Below are 20938 nucleotides of genomic sequence, written 5' to 3' on the forward strand. Positions count from 1 at the left end.
CGTGTCTTTGATGCGTGCTAGCGTACGTAGACGTTTAAAGCAGGTCCTTACCCCAGCAGCTGCCCGAGTGCTGCGCGTGGCCGACGGCGGCGTGCTGGTTGTTCTTGGAATGTGTACTGCGCGTTTAATTATAGCTGGCCGCCCTACTTCTGTTCTCTTTGCTGTGATCGACAACTGCCCTCACGACGTTATCCTTGGATTGGACTTTTTATCCACTCATTCTGCTATCGTCGACTGCTCGACTGGCGTTCTTCAGTAGGAACTACGTCAACTCGCCGAAGCTTCAAGCACCGCCCCACCACTCTTGTGCTCGCTTCACGATGTGCGTCTGTTACCCGAGTCAGTTACTTACGTCACTTTGACCGCCCAGCCACAGGCTCCTGACGGTGAATATGTGCTTCGCCCCTTCATCGACGTGCTTTTGAACCGGAACGTTGCTCTTCCGCATGCATTGGTCACGGGTACTAAGAACGACGTCGTTCTACTGCTTCTGAATTTCAGCCTGTGGCTGGCCTCAAGTGATTCCGGCCGGCATGTTCATGGGCCGCGTTTCCAGTGGTTCCGAATTTGACATTGAGAATTCGAATGCCGAGAGTGGCTTTTTAGCGCCAATTGCAGCTCACAGCTCTGGTTCCTTAACAGATGACTTCGCGAAAATGATTGCACCTGACCTCACCTCCGCTCAGGCCACACACATACATCCCTGCTTGAATCGTACAGTGACATCTTCGATTTCGGCGACAGGCCTTAGGCCAAAGATCTGTTGTTCAGCACTGTATAAACGCTGGAGACACGAATCGTATTCGCCGGCGTCTCTATCGGGTATCGCATGCTGAACTTTGAGTCATCCAATCAGAAGTGGAGAAAATGTTCCGTATAATGGTCATGCAGCCATCAGCCAGCCCTTAGGCTTCGCCTGTCGTCCTTGTGAAAAAGAAAGATGAACCTGGCGTTCTTGCGTCGACTATCGCCACTTAAACAAAATCACGCGCAATGACGTCTACCCACTACCACGCATCGGTGACGCCTTGGACTGCTTCCACGGAGATACATACTTCTCTTCCATCGATCTTCGATCTCGCTACTGGAAGATTTCAGTTAATGCAATGGACCGTGAGAAGACAGCCTTCATCACGCCGGATCGCTATTATAAATTCGAAGCTATGCCCTTTGGCCTATGCTATGCTCCTGCGACATTTGAACATATGATAGACTCCTTCTGCGAGGCTACAAATGCACCAGCTGTCTTTGTTACCTTGACGCTATTGTATTTTCTCCCAACTTCGGCAGCCAGCTTACCCGACTCGCTGCGATTCTGGCGGTCTTCCGAAGAGCCGGCCTTCAACTGAACTGAACACGAAGTGTCAGTTCGGGCGCCATCGAATTACCGTGTTAGGACACCTCGTTGATGCATCCGGTGTCCAACCAGATCCGGAAAAAGTTCGCGCCGTGCACAATTTCCCTGTGCCAGGTTCTGCTTCTGACGTGCGCTGCTTCGTCGGCTTGTGTTCTTACTTTCGCGGTTTCCTTAAAAACTTCGCCGACGGTGCTCGGCCTTTGACAGATCTTCTAAAGGAGAACACGCCATTCTCATGGGGTCCGGAGCAAGCTCACGCGTTCGCCGCTCTCCTCGGGTTTCTGACCACCCCTCCCATACTTGCCCACCTTGATTTGATCCATCTGCACCGACCGAAGTCCACACTGACACAAGCGGCCACGGCATCGGCACTGTTTTCGCACGACAGCAGAATGGTACCGAATGCGTGATAGCTTAAGCTAGAAGTAGTAAAGGCAAGGCGCAGAAGACCGGGACTCAAGAAGAAGAACACAAATGACAGGACCGGCGCCGGTACTGCCGTTTGTGTTCTTCTTCTTGAGTCCTGCTCTTCTGCGCCTTGCTTCTACTACTTCAAGCATGAACCAACTAGCCCAAGCAAGTTTTACTTGAGCTTACGCTAGCCGCCTGCTGTCTCCTGCCGAGAGAATTTACTCCAACACCGAGCGGGAGTGATTGGCTATAGTTTGGGCTGTCACCAAGTTGCGGCTATATTTTTACGGCCGCACGTTTTCGGTTGTTACCGACCACCACGCCCTCTGCTGGCTGTCTTCCCTCCGGGACCCCACCGGACGGTTTGGTCACTGGGCTTTGCGGCTCCAGGAATTTTATTTGTTGTCAACTGTAAGTCTGGACGTCTGCACAATGACGCTGACTGCCTGTCTCGTCACCCCGTGGATCCTCCTGATCCTGTTGCGCATGATCCGGTGACCTGCGTGATTGCGTTGACACACATGTCCGACATGCGCGCTGAACAACAACGCGACGAATCCTTACAGTCCATCATCGCGGGAGTGCAATCTGGCATCACCGACGGCATGTGCCGCATGTTTGTGCTGCGCGACGGCATCCTCAACCGCCGCAATATCAACCCTGATGGGTCCGAGTTCCTCCTTGTCCTTCCTCGTCATCCGCGATTCGTCGGTTTCGAACCACTTCACAATGCACCAACGCGGGATACCTTGGTATTTTGCCTACATACGAACGCGTACGACGCTGGTTCTTCTGGCTCGGTGTCTACCGCTCTGTGCGTCATTATGTTGACACTTGCGAATCGTGTCAGCGCCTGAAGTAACGTGCCCTGCCACCTGTTGGACGACTCCATGCAACTGAACTTCCCTCTGAACCGTTCTTTCGTGTTGGCCTTGACCTGCTTGGCCCTTTTCCGTCGACGACTAGAGGGAATAGGTGGATCGCCGTCGCTTCTGATTATGCGACACGCTACGCGATGACACAGGCGTTTTGCCGACTCTTTGTGCAACACACCTTGCCGATTTTCTCCTTCACGACGTCATTCTCCATCGCGGTGCACCTCGACAGTTGCAGACCCCGGCCGCTCGTTCTTGTCTCGAGTTATGGCCGACTTTCTCCACTCTTGTACCACTGAGCACAAGCTGGCCACCGCCTACCACCCAAAAACGAACGGTCTTACGGATGTCTTGTCTTCGTCGTCCTTTTTTTGTCCCTCGTCTATGTATGCGCTATAACTGACGATTGATACAATAGAATATGAACTAGCCGGTACCCAAACCTTGCTTCATTACGGAACTTCTCAGCCGAACACTCACAGAGATGCTGTCCACGTACGTTTCCAACGATCACCGTGACTGGGACGCCACACTGGTTTAAGTGAAATTCGCGTATAAATCGTCCCGACATGACACCGACAATATTTATGCTTTTATATTTTGTATGGTCGCGACCCAGCATTGCCCTTAGACACCATGCTGCCTTCTGTTCCGCGCGTTGCCTCTGAGTACGCTAGCGAAGTCATCGATCGCGCTCACATGGGGCGTCAAATCGCCCGATCTCACTTAATACCCTCCCAGCATCTGCAAAAAGAGCCTTATGACAAATGCCATCGTGATGTTCAGTTCTCCCCAGGTGCTTGGGTGCTGTTTTGGTTACCATGTTGTCGGGCCGGCCTCTCCCAGAAGTTACTATCTCGCTACACAGGGCCTTATGAAGCCCTAGGTCAAGTTAACGACGTCAATTACGAGATCGCGCCGTTACAGTTTGATCCATCCTCAAGTCCATTGCCTATTGACGTCGTGCAGGTTTCGCATCTGAAGCCACACTTCGCTCGCAGTTCTTCGCCTACCATGCGCCGAGACGGTGCTTCACCACGCGGGGGTCCTTTTACGGAAGGATTAAAGAAGAGAGGAAAAAGAAGATCGCGAGACTGGCTGCTGCGGGTTGTTGGTGGTCAGCCACCTTAACTACTAAGACTTATTTTGTATATATCATCACCAGCCTGGTTACGCCCACTACAGGGCAACGGCCTCTCACTTACTTCTCCAACTACCCCGGTCATGTGCTCATTCTGGCCATGTTTGTTTTCGCTGAAAACTTCCTAATGTCATCCGCCCACCTAACTTTCTGCCGCCTCCTGCTACGCTCTCATTCCATTGGAAACCAGACCGTAACACTTAATGAACATCGGTTATCTTCTTGACTCATTGCATGTCCTGTGCATGCCCATTTCTTTTGCTTGATTTCAACTAAGATGTCATTAACTCGCGTTTGTTCCCTTACCCAATCTGCTCTTTTCTTATCCCTTAACGTTACACCCATCATTCTTCTTTCCATAGGTCGTTGCGTCGTCCTAGATTTATGTAGAACCCTTTTTCGTAAGCCTCCAGGGTTCTGCCCCGTACGGGAGTACTGATAAGACACAGCTGTGACACACTACTCTTTTTTGGGATAATGGCAACGTGCTGTTCATGATCTGAGAATGCCTGCCAAACGCACCCATGCCCATTTCTTATTTTTCTAATTATTTCAGCATCATAATCCGGATCCGGCGTCACTACCTGCGCTAAGTAGGTGTATTCCCTTACCATTTCCAGTGCCTCGCTACCTATCGTAAACTGCTGTTCTCTTCTGAGACTGTTAAACATTAGTTTGCTTCTCCGCAGATTGATTTTTAGACCCAGCCTCTGCTTTGCCTATCGAGGTCAGTGAGCATGCATTGCAATTGGTCCTCTTAATTACTAAGCAAGGCATTATCGTCAGCGATTTGCAAGTTACTAAGGCATTCACCTTTAATTCTTATCCCCAAGTCTTCCCAATCCAGGTCTCCGAATACCTCCTGTAAAAACGCTGTCAATAACATTGGAGAGATCGTATCTCCCTGTCTGACGCCTTTCTTTTTGAAATTCTGTTACTTTCTTTATGGAGGAGTACGGTGGCTGTGGAGCCGCTACAGATATCTTCAGTATTTTTACATACGGCTCGTCTACACCCTGATTCCGTAATGCCTCAATGACTGCTGAGGTTTCGACGGAATCAAACGCTTTCTCGTAATCAACGAAAGCTATATATAAGGGTTCTTTATATTCCGCACATTTCTCTATCAGCTGACTGAGAGTGTGAATATGGTCTATTGTTGAGTAGCCTTTACGAAATCCTGCCTGTGTCCCTTGGTTGACCGAAGTCTAAAGTGTTCCTGATTCTATTTGCGATTACCTTAGTAAAAACTTTGTAGGCAACAAAGCTGATCAGTTTATAATTTTTCAAGACTTTGGCGTCCTCTTTCTTATTGATTAGGTTTATGCTTGCATTCTTCTAAGGATGCGGTAGCCTCGTGGTCATGAGGCATTGCCTATACGGGGTGGCCAATTCTTCTAGAACAATGTGCTCACCATCCTTCAACAAATCTGCTGTTACCTGATCCTCCCCAGCTGCGTTCCTGCTTGGCATAGCTCCCAAGGCTTTCTTTACTTCTTCCGGCGTTACTTCTGAGATATCAAATTCATAGAATATTCTCTCTTCCATTCTCGTGGTGGGTGCCACTGGTACTGTATAAATCTCTATAGAACTCCTCAGCCACTAGAACTATCTCATCCAAATTAGCAGTGATATTGCCGGCTTTGTCTTTTATCACATACATCTGATTCTTGCCTACTCCTAGTTTCTTCACTGTTCTTAGGCTTGCTCCGTTCATGAGAGCCTGGTCAATTCTATCCATATTATACTTCCTTATTTCAGCTGTCTTACGGTTGTTGATTAACTTGGAAAGTTCTGTCAGCTTTATTCTAGCTTCTAGCTGTAGGGTTAGAGGCTTTCCTACATTGGCGTTTCTTAATCAGATCTTTCGTCTCCTGCAACAGCTTACTGGTATCCTGAGTGACGAAATAACCACCGACTTCTATTGCACACTCCTTAATGATGCCCATAAATTTCTCGTTCATTCCTTCAACACTAAGGTCCTCTTCCTGGGTTAAAGCCGAATATCTGTTCTGTAGCTTGATCAGGAATTCCTCTATTTTCCCTCTTACCGCTAACTCATTGATCTGCTTCTTATGTACCAGTTTCTTCCGTTCACTCCTCAATACTAAGCTAATTCGAGTTCTTAGCATCCTATGGTCACTGCAACGCACCTTGCCGAGGACGTCCACATCTTGTGTGATGCGTGGGTTAGCGCAGAGTATGAAGTCTATTTCATTATTTCTAGTCTCGCCATTCAGGCTCCTCCACGTCAACTTGCGGCTATCCTGCTTGCGGAAGAAGGTATTCAACATCGGAATAATATTCCGTTCTGCAACCTACTAATAACTCTCTTCTGGTATTCCTAGAACCTATGCCATGACTTGTCTACAGCCTGCTTCTTGCCTGCCCTGGCATTGAAGTCGCCCATCAGTATTGTGTATTTTGTTTTGAATTTACCCATTGCCGATTCCACGTCTTCATAGAAGCTTTCGACTTCCCTGTCATGATGACTGGATGTAGAAGCGTAGGCCTGCACGGCCTTCAATTTGTACCTCTGATTAAGTTTACCAACAAGACCTGCCACCCTCCCGTTAATGATATAAGATTCCTGTATGTTACCAGCTATATCCTTATATCCTGCTAGATGATCCTGCAGGGTGATCGTGTAGGATCACCCTTATTTCCTGCAGGGTGATCCTGCAGGGTGCGGTCTGCGAAGCAACGCCGTTCCCATACACGCATGCACTATGGTTCGCATCGAAAGTGGCGTGGAGCACGTCGGATGTGGTGGCGCATTACAATTTTTCCGAAAAAGACGATCCTGACAGCAATGCACGGCCAGTCGACTACGAACGCAAGGAACCATTTGACAGAACAATAATGAAAAAAAAACATAAATCAATATGCTTTGTTTCAAGTCGATTGGTATGCTAGAATCGTTTGTGAACAGCACATGAACTGACGAGCAGGAGGCATTGACATATACGCAAATGACATGTATGTGCAACCATACGCGTTTGAATCGTAAGTGGACAATGTAACAGATAGTGGGGATGACTCTACCGTTCAAACGAATGACTGAGTTATGATATCCCCTGTGTATATATCTTGAAGCACACCCAAGTGTGCTATCGAGAATTTCCTTGACCACACATTTTGCAGGTGTTAGACGTGACGACACCACCCCTGTGATCATCGCTGGAGACTTCAATGTGGACAGTTAAAAACCAGATAAGAAATGGTTAACTCAGTTCGTGCCAGGAAAGTTTGGTTTCAAGTGACACGCAAGTCCAAATAATTCAACTACTCAACAACGGTCGTGCATAAATTGAAGTTTCGCTAAGAATCTGTCTAAGTTGTAACCGAACCAATCAGGATATATGGCAGTATTCACAAAGCCATCCACACACCATTACGAAATGACGAAAATAAATACATGTACCTTTGTCTCACCCTGTGTAATGTGCTACAGCTTCGCTGGTCATCCGCCTTCACACAGCGGAATGGCTCCTCAATTTCTGTTTAGAAAAATGTCTCTGTCACCTCCGAAGGATGAAGACATGACTTAGGCACCTAGAGAAAATGTGATCCATGGTGCAAGTCCTCAAGAGGGGCTATTTTTCCCAAGTTGCTTATTAGCACCAATTAATTAAATATCGCATCGACCATTGTGCTGTGCGTAGAAACACAATAATCATGCAGCTCCAATTTCTCGTTTCAGCTTGCCAATTCGAGTGCTGCAGACCACTTCATAGACTGCCGCATGTCTCAAGAATGTAACCTGGTATGTCACACTCATCATCAGTCTCTCTTCAGTAAAATAATGTATGCTCAGGTGAATTTTGGTTGCTCTCGCTATATTTGTTGCTTTCGCATTGCTCGTGGTAAGCTGTTTATCTTCGTAAGAAAAATGAGAACGAGTCGAAGTTGAGTGGTGATGCTTGCAATAAATGGCGTTAAGGTGAACTTCACTACAGTGGTCACAACGGCTACAAAGACAACATTAGTCCATTAAAAATAGCCGAATGGTATGCACACGAACAAAACACCGACTTATGTCGAAAGCAAATGAAGAAAGAAGTTAAGCAATAATGGGTTGAATTTCTCTCAAAACTATGCCCCTATTCTCTTTAGCTGAACTAGAACGCATCGTTTTACATATCTCAGTGCGTTGCCTTGTGAAGGGTTCGCTGGCATTCCCAGGCAAAGACAAACTTGAGGTTCACAAGACATGAGACCATTGATTACCTTGCGACACCGCCTCGATGCTTCAAGTGTCAGCGCTATCAACATGTGGCCGAGTACTGCTGTGGTGAGCAGTGACGTAAGAGATGCGGATGATTGCAAGATTTCAAAACATGCATGCACAGCGAGAACTTTGCGCAAATTGCACTGGTGCGCACCTACCTACTTACAGCAAGTGTCCTACGCGGGCAGTGGCTAGAAAATGAAAGAAAACATTTATCTTGGAACCAACGCGAAAGGACGGAACGAATAAGAATAAGACATCACTGGAAGCTCAAAGAGACATACTTTATTCCCAACCCCAAAGCCTACATCAGGAACCCCAAGACACAGTGGTGAAATCACACAGCGGATCGGCTAACGCAGTCAAATCATTGAACAGATGCTCTGTATGCGAGAAAACTGCTGAACAACCGGAAATGCGAAGTTATGTGTCTGCACCGCAGTGACACCATTCGCGTTGCGGTGAAACAGCACCACCGCTACAGGAGGACAGCAGGTGTCAACAGTTGTCAACAGGTGCTACGTGTTCTCTTCAAGGCCTGCGATCACACATAGAGAAGATGCTAGCGAACTCCATGAAGGACATGCTAGTACCAGTCCCGCCTTTCGAATCAGTGATTCTAAGCTGTGGCTCCTAGTAAAGCACCTAGCAACACGGACGTGGTGAGGGCAAAATCTTCATCGTCTTGTACAAAGGTGCCACTTCTTATGCAATGGAATCCTGCGGGTCTTGCATGTCATTTACCTGAACTGTCAATTTTCTTAGGTAACATGTCAGTGCCAATATCGGCCCCGTCCGAGGCTGGCGTTCCAAGTTCCAAATTATTTGCTCGTTATGTCGCGCACGGAAACCAATGTGTTCCGGCATTTGCCAGCGGTAGCGCCATGGTGTATGTCAGACGTGAAATACCACATTTTCTGCTACCAATTCAAGACCTCTGCAGCGGTGCTGTAGATGTCATTGCTGTTGAATTACGGCTGGGAAACAGAAGGCTCAGCATGGCGTCCGTATATGTGAGCTCTCGCCAGAAATTCATGATGGGAGAAACAAGAGGCCTCTGCAGCCGCTGCCCTGGTCCGAGGGTTATATGCGGTAGCTTTTACGCGCACCATGCTCTCTGGGGTGACAAGTTGATTGATGTTCGTGCAAAACAAACTGTCAGTGCTTTAGATACTGAAGGACTCTGTGTGTCGAATGGCGGACAGCAAACGTTTTTCCGACCACCGGCGTCTTAAGTGTCATTGGTTTGTCATTACACTCAGCGAACATTCGTGCATCTTCAATGAAGAGTAAAGATAGAGTGGGCAGCGACTATTTTCCTGTCTTCGTCAACATTGCTGGATTTGGAACCACCGGCTGAAGGTCCTGCCCTGCGACACATTGGGATATGTAGAGGAATGGCCTAAGTGAATTTTCTGGCGACGTGTTCGCGGTTATGCTACCTTGCCAGAGATTAGCTACCACTGAGCTGAAGCTACCCGACCACATCCCCGCTGCGTACTTGAAGTTCAAAAATATGTGAGCTGTCAGTAGAAGAGCGGAAGAAAGCGTAATGAGGACGAAAGGCGACCCACTAAAGAAGACGATATATAACAGAGTTAACGCACTGATTCGCCGTTACACAAGGAAAATAATAAAACGTCAATAGGCAGCATTTTGTGAAAGCCTCTCGGTCTTCACGCCAATGCCTAGGATATGGTGGGTCGTTAATAACCGTGCTGAAAAAGTTAGACAAATCAAGCCATTTCAAGTCTTAGCATTGAAGTTAGGCATGTCGCTTACTTGTCTTGCGGATGCCTTTGCTCAGGTGCTCCCTTCCGGCAGGTCGCCAGGCACAACATCCGCCTTCGCCGCTATCGTCGTCTCTGACGGATGCTGCTTTCACGCTGAGCAATTTGGGACAAGCTATGAGCAGCCGCCGACATCGCTGTTTGGTGGGACCTAACCTTATCAGCAATCGGATACTAACTAACCTACCAGTTGAGAGACGACGTGATCGGCTAAAAATTTTGCAGCAGCATGGGGCAGATTTATGGAAGGTTGAGGTGGGTGGTACAGATTCTGAAGCCTGGAAAACAACCGCCTGCTCGGGACTCGTACAGGCCAGTATCGCTGGCCCCCTGTGCACCGAAGCTAATGGAGACGATAGTGACACGTGTACTTATCTTTATCGGGCGACTCCGTTTCGCCGCCTAACAAATGTAATCGCACAGCGCGGGACGCGCCTGCATGTATCCGAAGTTTCTGGAAAGTTATCGATGCTTCTACCCGGCTGTCTGTTGTCGCCGAACCTTGTGTTATCTGATTTCATCGCGTGACGCGAATGGTGTAGAACTTTGTGGAAGGCACGCGGGTCCGAACGATTAGTCTGGAACATTCGATGACTGCTGTATGAAAGCCGAGGCGCTTGACTTGCTGATCAGATTTTCGACGATCGCCGACTGTGTTCGCCGCTCTCGTTGTGCTTTAAGTGTAGCCTGCTTTTTGGGCACAGGTTCGCCCAATAAAAGCTAGTTTTGTCTTTAACAGTATTGCTACTGTGTTCTTTGACGTCACGACCACGTGACAATAGCATGCACAAGCCTCACTGGATACGTCGAGCAGGGTCGAAAACCACTGTTGTGCTTGACTCGGTTTCCACAGCACCTATGGACTCAAGATAATGTGCTGGTCCTGCTAAGTCACATAGAACATTACAATGCAGACGGCCTGTCGACACCTGCTGTTCTTATGCATCTCTCCAAGGCTTATGACTACATGTCGCAAACAGCCATCATCTGCCAGTTACAAGCAATAGGCGACACCGGTCATCTCTTGACCTTTGTACATACGTTTATCAATTATCGTCGCATCAGAATTCGTCTTGGCGACAATTTGAGCGATGCAATTGATATATTTCGAGGCGTACCACAAGGGATCGTTTGATCTTCCTCATTATTTAACATCACCATGACGACGCTTCCAAAAATCTAAACCATCAAAAACTTGTGAAGATGTCTATATATGCGGTTGATATCTGCATATGGGTCTCCGGCTACCATCATCGTCGTCTTGCACAAATAGCCCAGGGAGCAGTAAATGCCATTCAGGGACACTTGAAAACGCTTGGCTTATCATTACTAGCAGAGAAATCATTATTCAAATTATTTCCTAGAAATAAAGGAAAATCTACACGCTTGAAGCTGAATTTCAATGGGTACCAGATTCGTGAAGTCAGTAACGTCCGAGTTCTAGGCATTACCTTTGGCCACAAGGTAGTCTGGCGCCAAGCTGTTGACTACGTTGTGGTGTCATCGCCACAGAGGCCTCATGTGCTCAAGCGAGTCGCTGATATACGCTGGGGCACCCACCGGAAGTCGACGCTACCACTGCATACAGCGTTGTTTACAAGTGGGACCCTTTATCAGCTACCGATGACGTCATCCTAAGATAGCCAATACGATCACTTAGAAAATATAGACAGAAAAGGTATTCGGATGTGCTTGCGAAGGCCTTAGCCAGCATCGAACAAAAAAGGCGCTCTACGAAGCTGAGCGACAACCTCTGCGACTTCAGACTTCCCAGTGTCTCGTGAACCAACTATTACGTCGGAGTGAGTGTTCGTCTGGTCTAGCCCTCCTAAGACGTGTATGTAACACGCCGCACTCACATTTTAATGCAACACTGAACACGCTTTGAGTCTTAGGATTACGCTGCTCGAGAAAGAGGAAAGAGGTAGACCTGCCCTGGACCTTGGAGGATATAATATTCAACCTAAGTGTACCATGGCTACAGTAAGAGCTGTGATGCAGCTGCAGAAGCCAAGTCACTAGCTCTGCAACATTCGCACACGAGTTACTCAAATCACCTCAATTATACACAAATTGCTCGGTCAAAGTAGACGAAGACTGCTGACCAGAGGCATTCTATATTCCCTCTATGAGACATGTGTCGCCTGGCCGCCTTGACTGTATAGTAAAAGGGTTGACTGGTGGGTTAGTCGGTTTTACATAATTCAGCTAGTAACTTAGCCCAGTAAAAACCAGATACAAGAAACGTGGAGAAAAACGAGCGCTACACTCACAACTGCTTAACGGAAAGATAGAATTATACATATATGTCACTTCGTCATGCAAGCGCATACCTAACAAAACGAATCGGCAAATATAGATCAAAGGCGGTTGCGCAAGAAGTCGAATTCAGCATCAAGTAATGAGATAGAAGACCCACTTATGCACCTATCTCGGTTTTCCTCGATAGAGAATGCCTCCAGAGCCAGCCTAGAAGAGGCGTTGCCGCTCCTTCCCAGAATGGTAGTCTCGCAAAATCGAGCGTCACACCCGCACGCGGTAACCTGACGCACCATATGTGCGCCCTCATCCTCATTCTTCTTTATTTTTTGCGCTTGTTCCCTTATACGGTCATTCACGCAACCCTTGGTTTGTCGAATATACAGCTGCCCACAAGGATGCAAGGTGATGGCATATACAACCCCTCTGGAGGATTCAACAAAGTGCTTCTCATGCCTAGTGTGGCAGCCCCTCCTGCTCTCACAGCAAATCGAGAGCACAGCTTCGGAAGCTTTCCGGGCACCCCAAAAACACGAGGTATACCATGACGGTTAGCAACTTCTTTAAAGTTGTATGCCACCTTGAGCACGTAGGGTATAACCTCCGGTTTCACCTCAGTCGTTGGACGTCTGCTCTTGACCTTCGTGCTCGAAGCTTTACTTTCTTGTTGCAGAGATGCTATAGTGTTGGCGACCGTAAAAGGGAAAGCAGTTGCCAAAAGGTACCGAACTCGGTTTCAGAAACTAGACCATATTTGGTGCACGCATTATTTTCGCAGAACTGATTCCAAGCAATGACTACCTACTTCTCGATTCACCACCTTGGAATCCACCTTGGTCAAGGCTGGCGGTTGATTGGCACAGCATACGTGACCAAATTCGAAAGACAGCTTTGAATCTCAGAACTGCAGGTCTGTGGCGCCAGGAAGTTCATACGGAAAACAATCCCTTGGCCTTTTTCGTTAAAATATTCTAAAACGCAAGCAGTGGATGTAAAGTTACCCTTATATTGTTTAAAAGCTCTAAAGAAGCATCAATGTGCCTATAAACCTTTAAGACCTGTCCCCCTTTAGAACCAAGCTAGAACCGGCACAAGACCTGTCAACAAAAGGTAAAAAAATGGCGCACAAGCTAGGAGCGGCACATGATCTTATACACCCCCCCCCCCCCTACGGCGTTGTAAATATGGCTGCTCGCTCAAAAGAATAAAAGTCACACTTAAATAAAACCCGACTAATGATAAAAAGTTGTCCACTGACATGACCGCTTAGTTCTGGAAGTGGAACACGTCATTGTACTCAGTACATTTCGTTAAGGCAACCAGAAGCTTACCGTGAAAAGTTGAGCAGAATGGATCTTTTACGTCAACGGCAAAAACCATACGTAATGTCGTCATTACACGTAACAAATTCCGGAACCTCTGAAGAACTTCCCACACGGAAATGATCGTCCACATGTAGCTTCTTAAGGTTTTTTAAATGAAAAGGGCTCACGCAGTGCTGCCACGCCCCGCGCTCTCTAACAGTAGCCTGAAAAGAGTGTCGGGCTTGTGCGTTTCCGTGGTGCAGAAAATCCTCAAACAGCTTTCTTTGCTGTTCTTGATTCCTTTGGCAAGTGTTTGCTTAACTCGACAGATCTTGGTTTGGCTCTAACGGCACCCTTACTAATGGAAATGAAATTTATAGTCACCACAGCCTGCGTTTCAATTCTATTGAATTTCTCAGGATAAACTTCTGCTTTCCCTAAGCGAGTGCATTGAATCGGTTTCTAAAACTGAGGGGGCCTGTGAGTGAGCAACTTTTTTAACGTTACTGGAGTTTAATTTGGGTCTGCCTTTTATTCTTTTCAACGAGCAGCCATATCTGCCAAGCCGGAAGGTGTGTATAAGTTTATGTGTCGCTCCTATATTGTGCAAAATATTTTTCTCTTTGAGCTTGTTTTTAATGTGGGGCCAGTTTCAATAGTTTTAGGCATGTTGATAATTTTTGTAGCTTTTAAGCAGTAATGATGACTCTACATCGACTGCTTGCATTTTAAAAGCCAAGGCAACCAAGGCCAAGGCCTTGTTTTTACGCATAAAGTTACTGACGCCACAGGCCTGCTGTTCTTAGACTGCAAGCTGTCTTTTGAAGTTGGTCGCGTCTGCTGGGGCTATAAACCGCGAGCCTTTAAGCAATTGCTGCCGTGTGACTCCTCACATTCTAAGGTGGCGAAGCGAGCAGTAGGTATACTTCGCTTGGAATGATTTCTGCGAGAATCGTGCGTCCGCCAAATGCGACCTAGTTTCTCAAACGCAGTTGCACGCCTTTTGGCAGCTGATTTTCCTTTGACTGTCGCCAACACTACAGCAGTGTCGACTGCAAGAAAGCAAGGATTCGAGCACGGAGAGCAGCAGCAGACGTCGAAGAACTGAAGGTGGGACCAGAGGTTATACCCTACGTGCACAATGTGTCACAAAACCTTAAAGACATTTCTAACCATCATGGTATTCCTCTGTTTTCGTGCGCCCAGCAAGCTTTGGGAACTGTGCTCGCGAGTTTGATGTGAGAGCAGGCGGGGCTGCCATACTAGGTATGAGAAAGCTTTTGTTAAGTGCTCCAGGGGGTTTGTATATGCTAACCTCTTGCACATTTGTGGACGAACCTCTTGCACATTGGACAAACCGAGCGTTGCGTGAATGACCGTTTAATGGAACATGTTCAAAAAACCTAAGAAAAATCAGGATAACCGCACACATATGGTGGCTCATGTTACGGCGTGTCGGTGTGACGCTCGATTTTCCGAGACTAACATTCAGGGAACGTGCGGCAACGCGTCTTCTGGGCTTGATCGAGAGGCCTTCTTTATCTACAAGAACAGAGATAGATGTATAGGCGAGCTGTCGATCTCATTAGTTGATGCTCAATTTAAATCTTTGCGCAACAGCCTTTGATGCGCATGCGCGCGTTCTTTTGGCTTGGTATGCTCTTGCGTGATAAGAGCATATATAGGTACAAAGGTAGCGTTTGTCCTTGTCCATCTTTCTTTTCTCTGTGCTTTTTATTGCGCTGAGTTATTGCTTCAAATATGTGCTGCATAGCTTCGTCGGCAGTTGTTGAAGACGTGGAAATAGCTGCTGTTGTGCGCAAACTAAAGAAATTGCAGCAAATCACTAGCCATCATGAAAGAACTCGGCAACAATGGCTCCACGGTAAAGTTTCAGTGAATTCCCTGCCTCATTGGCAATCCTGGCGACGAGAAAGCTGAAGCTCTTCCTTGCACAGCGCTCCATCATCCTCCCAAATGACCCAAAGATCAATCAAGTTAAAAAATCCGACATTCGAAATTATTGTGAGTCACTTTTGGTTCAACCACATATGCCGCGCGTAACCAAGATATTTTATGGAGAGGAAGACTCACTACTACATCGAATAAGGACACGATCATCTAGTACACCAGCATGGTTATTTAAATTGGGGCGCATCAATTCTACGAACTGTACGACATGCGACGAAACAGGAAATCTTAAAAATTTTCTGTGGTCGTGCCCAAAATTCCGAGACGAAAAGGAGGTTCTCCTTAAAAACTTCGCAAGAAAAGGACTTTTCACATACGTGCCTGAAACACCTTGTGTTCCCCAAAGACTAGTTATATACGGCAAAGAAACTTCACGTCTTCTTATCAGATTCTTAAGAGAGACTGGTCTGATGGAAATGTGAAAGACCACAGTGTTGTTATAAGAGATGCTCAGGGTGAGCAATTGCCGGCCTTGAGTGCCAGGCTAAACCCGCCTCTTGCTACCTCACCACCACTACGATCACCGGTACCACGACCTCGCAACGCCCACTGATCTTGTGATGTTCCCCTGTGACGCTTACATAATACTTCCGAAAGCTTATCCACCTTTAGTCATTGGCACTGAACCCTCTCAGCACGTGATACGAAAGAATCGCCAATGTTGCTCGCATGCAAAAGGTAAATGATTACTGCAGAGAGATAACCTAGCACAAAGCATTGTTTGTGGTACTGGCGAAGACCCCTTGGCATATGCTTGCAGATACATTTCCACCTACGCTCGAGTGCCACTAGACCAGAGAGGAGACATGTGTGTCAGATTTAGCGTGGCATGAGTAAGGATATATAGGTTCGTTGGCTAAATAGACACGTACAACAAACCTTCTGCCCATCGCGGCAAAATAAAGGTTCGTAACGCATATATCCATAAATAGCAAGCGCCACACTCAATGCTACCATTCTCCATGTATATATCTGAGAGTTCCACGTTACAATATTGTCGGGAGCACCACTATTGTGTCAGAGGCATGGAAGTGTAGCATGGAGGTGCAGAAGCTAGGGGTGATGTCGGTAGATCTCTGCACCAAAAATTTCATGAACAACTTCGTATATCTGCTTCTCTCTCATTGCACAAAAAAGCATCAGTACCGATTACAATGTAAGCAGCGAAAAGTGTTAAGTGGTTTTGGAAAAAGTAACTTCAGCATCTGCTGAACTACAAGGTATGCTTGCGTACTTCTGGGCGACGGAATATATGAACTGAGGACGCTACCTTCGAGGTACATTATTTGGCCAGGTCGTACAGGCCTACGCCCCTACATCTAGTCATGATGACAGGGAAGCCGAAAGCTTCTACTAAGACATGCAATTGACGATGAATAAAGTCCAAACAAAATACAGCATACTGATGGGCGACTTCAACGCCAGGGTAGGCAAGAAGCAGGCTGGAAACAAGTCAGTGGGGGAATATGGCATAGGTTCTAGGAATAGCAGCAGAAAGTTATTAGTAGAGTTTGCAGAACAGAATAATATGCGGATAATGAATACATTCTTCCCCAAGCGGGAGAGCCGAAAGTGGACGTGGAGGAGCCCGAAGGGCGAGAAGAGAAATGAAATAGAGTTCTTACTCTGCACTAACCCTGGCATCATACAAGATGTGGACGTGCTCGGCAAGGTGCCCTGCAGTGAGCATAGGGTGGTAAGAACTCGAATTAGCCTAGACTTGAGGTGGGGACGGAAGCAACTGGTACACAAGCCGATCAAAGAGTTGGCGGTAAGAGGGAAAAAAAAGAGGAATTCCGGATCAAGCTACAGAACGGATATTCGGCATTAACTCAGGAAGAGGACGTTGGTGTAGACGCATTGCACATCAATCCTATGGGTATCATTAAGGAGTGTGCAATAGAAGTCGGTAGTAACTGTCGGTAGACAGCATACCAGTCGCAGGATATCGCAGAAGATGAAAGGTCTGACTAAGAAACGCCAATGTATAAAAGCCTCTAACGCTAAAGCTAGAACTGGCAGAACTTTCGAAGTTAATCAACAACCGTAAGACAACTGACATCATCATCAGCCTAGTTACGTCCACTGCAGGACAAAGGGCTCTCCCATACTTCTCCAACTACCTCGGTCATGTACTAATTGTGTCCATGTCGTCCCTGCAAACTTCTTAATCCCATCCGCCCACCTAACTTTCTGCCGCCCCCTGCTACGCTTCCCTTCCCTTGGAATCCAGTCCGTAACCCTTAGTGACCATCGGTTATCTTCCCTCCTAATTACATGTCCTGCCCATGCCCATTTCATTTTGTTGATTTCAAGTAAGATGTTGTCGGATGTCGTGTCTGCCGAAGGACGAATCCCAACATGAAAACGTAACGACTTTTTATTTGACTAACGATGCCAGCGGACGGGCGGATGGACGATGGCAGCGGATGGCGGATGGACGGACGGGGAAGTTCTACCCAAGGACGCAGTCCTTGGGTAGAACTTCTGCAGCTCCTCCCGTACGACCGCTCTGATAGTCTCGCGTAGATCGTCGGTAGCCAGTGATTGAACCCCGGCGTAGTTTTTAGAGCTCGTGCGGCGATTGAATTGCCGGTTTCGGATCTCGGGTGTCTTCTCAATGTTCGTCGCCTCACGAAGAAACTCTTCGACGGTCTTCGGTGGGCTTCTTACCATTCCGGCGAAAAGTTCCTCCTTTACACCACGCATCAGTAGGCGGACTTTCTTCTCCTCGGCTATATCCGGGTCGGCGTGGCGGAACAAACGGCACATTTCTTCCGTAAAGATGGCAACGCTCTCGTTTGGTAGCTGCACTCGGGCGTCCAGCATCGCTTCAGCCCTTTCCTTGCGCACGACACTTGTAAAGGTGCGCAGAAAGCCGCTACGGAACAGGTCCCACGTTGTCAAGGTCGATTCTCTGTTCTCAAACGAAGTTCAGGCGGCGTCTTCTAAGGCGAAGTAGACATGCCGCAGCTTGTCGTCGGAGTCCCAGTTGTTGAATGTCGCGATTCGTTCGTAGGTCTCCAGCCATGATTCCGGGTCTTCAGTCGCTGCTCCATGGAAGGTTGGTGGGTCCCGAGGTTGTTGTAGGATAACGGGGGACGCTGGGGCAGCCATTGGGGTTGTCTTGACCACAATATTTTTTGTCGTCTCAGGTAGAAGTACGTGCTCTGGGGGCTGTCCTTGCAGTCTGCGGCTAGCACGCTGGTCTTGGGCGATGTTGGTTCTGTCCTCGGGCTTCGGGCTTGGTTCGCGGCTTTGTGGGGGCGTTCGGTACACGAACGCCCAAGCACCTCCACCAGATGTCGCGTGGTAGTGACGGTGAAGAAAGCAGCAATACGGTGGAATACAAACAAGCTTTTATTGGGCGAACCTGTGCCCGCACAACGATAGCGGCGAACACGGTCGGCGATCGTCGGAAATCTGATCAGCGGGTCAAGCGCGTCAGCTTTTATAGAGCAGTCGTCGAATGCTCCAGACTAATCGTTCGGACCCGCGTGCCTTCCACAAAGTTCTACACCATTGGGGTCAGGTGATGAAAACAGATAACATAAGGGGCGGCGACAACAGACAACGGATAGAAGCATCGATAACTTTCCAGAAACTTCGGATACATGCAGGCCCACGCTGTGCGATTATATTTGTTAGGCGGCGAAACGTGGTGCCCGATAAAGATAAGTACACGTGCCAGTATCAAGGTGGACGTGTTGAAACCGACCAGAGGTCTGGGGAAATGCGCCGAGTGGTGAAGTGACATGCCTCGCGACTTTAGCGCGCTGGCATTGAATGCAGGAGCGCGCCCAGGTGCGGCAATCCCGCTGCATGGAGGGCCAGACATGGCGGTCGGCCACGAGGCGTGTAGAGGTGCATATGCCGGGATGGCTGAGATTATGTAGCTGGTTGAAGAGGCCACGGCTATGGGAAAGGGGCACGTAAGGCCTGCTTCGTGCTGTTGATATGTCGCGGTAGATAGTCGTTGTCAATTCAGGTATGGGGACTGGCTGCAGCTGTAGTGAGCACCCGCCCTTAAGAAGCTCCAGCAGTTCGCCGTCTGTGGTCTGAGATCGGCGAGGACATCAGCTGTTATCTGAGAAGGGCTAATAGCTGCCGCACGTGAAAGCGCGTCGGCGACCACGTTTCCCTTCCCGCTGACATGTTGGATGTCGGTGGCAAACTGGGCAATGAACGAGAGCTGGTTCTGCTGGACCCGCGGGAGTTTGTCGCGGCGTTGAGAGAAGGCGTAGGTCAGAGGCTTATGGTCGGTGTAGATAGTGCAGTGCTGTGCTTCGAGAATGTGGCGAAAGTGCTGAACTGCTTCGTATATTGCCAGAAGTTCACGGTAGTAATCTGGCGAACTCGACGGGGCCGGGGTCGTGGTTTCGTCTGTGGGACTGGCCGCAGAAGGGGTCAATTTGCGAGTTGAAAGTTTCTTGGATAAGAACGCCAAACGATGCCAGGTGTTGTCTACGAGCTGCATAAGGATGGCGCCTACGGCGATGCTAGAGGCGTCCGTGAAAAGCCCCAAGGGAGCGTCTTGCACAGGATGGGAGAGAAGTGTGGCGGCGCAGAGAGCAGCTTTGCATTTTTCGAAAAGTTCCTGTAAAGCCGCTGTCCACGTGACGGGTTGGTTTCGTCGTAGACCAGCCAAGGCATCATGGAGGGGAGCCTGGTAGCCGGCTGCGTGTGGCAAGAAACGCCTGTAAAAGTTCAGCATGTCGAGGAAACGGCGAAGGTCTTTAGCGGTGGTTTTGCATGTCTGAGATGCGTTGAGGTAAGGGTCGAGTTCCCTCTGATGAGACTTCATGGCCGAGGAATTTGACGACTGATGCGCCGAGCGTGCTCTTTGGGACATTGACGAGCAGGCCGTGGTCATCGAGGCGTTGGAAAAGCAGACGAAGGTGCCTGTGGTGTTCGTCGGTGTTGCGGGAAGAGACCCAGCGTTCCTCAGGCCAAAGCTCATGAAGGGAAACTCGAACAAGCCGAAAGGAGAAATAATTGCAGTTTTTGGGACGTCGTCCGGATTGACGGGTATCTGCTTGTAGGCCTTGACCAAGTCTAGCACGGAAAAAGCGTGGCAGCCGGAAATGCAATAGGTGAGGTCCTGTACGTGGTGAACGGGGTGCCTGTCCGGAATTGCGCGGGCGTTGAGGGCACGGTAGTCCCCACAGGGCCGCCAGCCTTCTTAGGGACGAGGTGAAGTGGCGAGGCCCATGGGCCGTCGGAGGGGCGGGCGATTCCCTCAAGGAGCATGGCTTTGAACTGTGATTTGGCTATGTGCGTGCGGTCCGGGGCAAGGCGACGGGCGTGACAGAAAACCGGGGGGCCTTGGGTGGTCCGGATGTAGTGCAAGGTGGTGTGCTTCACGTCACGTGGCAACCCGCTGGGGCGCGTCAAACCAGGAAATCCGGCGAGGAAGGCGTGGTACGGTGAATTATGTTCAACACTGAGTACTTTGATGCTTGGCTGGTGGATAGTCGTTCGCTGTCCTGGCGCAGAATATCCCGTTGTCGCGTCGATGAGACGGTCGTGGCGCCAGTCCGGAAGGAGGTTGCAGTGCGCCAAGAAGTCTGAGCCGATGATCGGCTCAGTGACATCGGCG

The 20938-nt window shown here is 48.6% G+C and overlaps 1 protein-coding gene across 1 annotated transcript in view; it reads left to right on the forward strand.

Annotated features, from left to right (window-relative positions):
* The first annotated feature begins 7490 nt into the window (after nucleotides 1-7490).
* Nucleotides 7491-20938, forward strand: part of LOC142587364 (uncharacterized) — a 199680-nt gene continuing 186232 nt past the window's right edge. Inside the window, exon 1 of the mRNA XM_075698312.1 lies at nucleotides 7491-7550. Within this exon, the coding sequence (XP_075554427.1) occupies nucleotides 7530-7550 (21 nt within the window). The 5' untranslated portion in view covers nucleotides 7491-7529. The remainder of the gene's footprint in view (nucleotides 7551-20938) is intronic.

The sequence above is a fragment of the Dermacentor variabilis genome, chromosome 7 (assembly GCF_050947875.1).
Source record: "Dermacentor variabilis isolate Ectoservices chromosome 7, ASM5094787v1, whole genome shotgun sequence".
Taxonomy (NCBI): Eukaryota; Metazoa; Arthropoda; class Arachnida; order Ixodida; family Ixodidae; genus Dermacentor; species Dermacentor variabilis.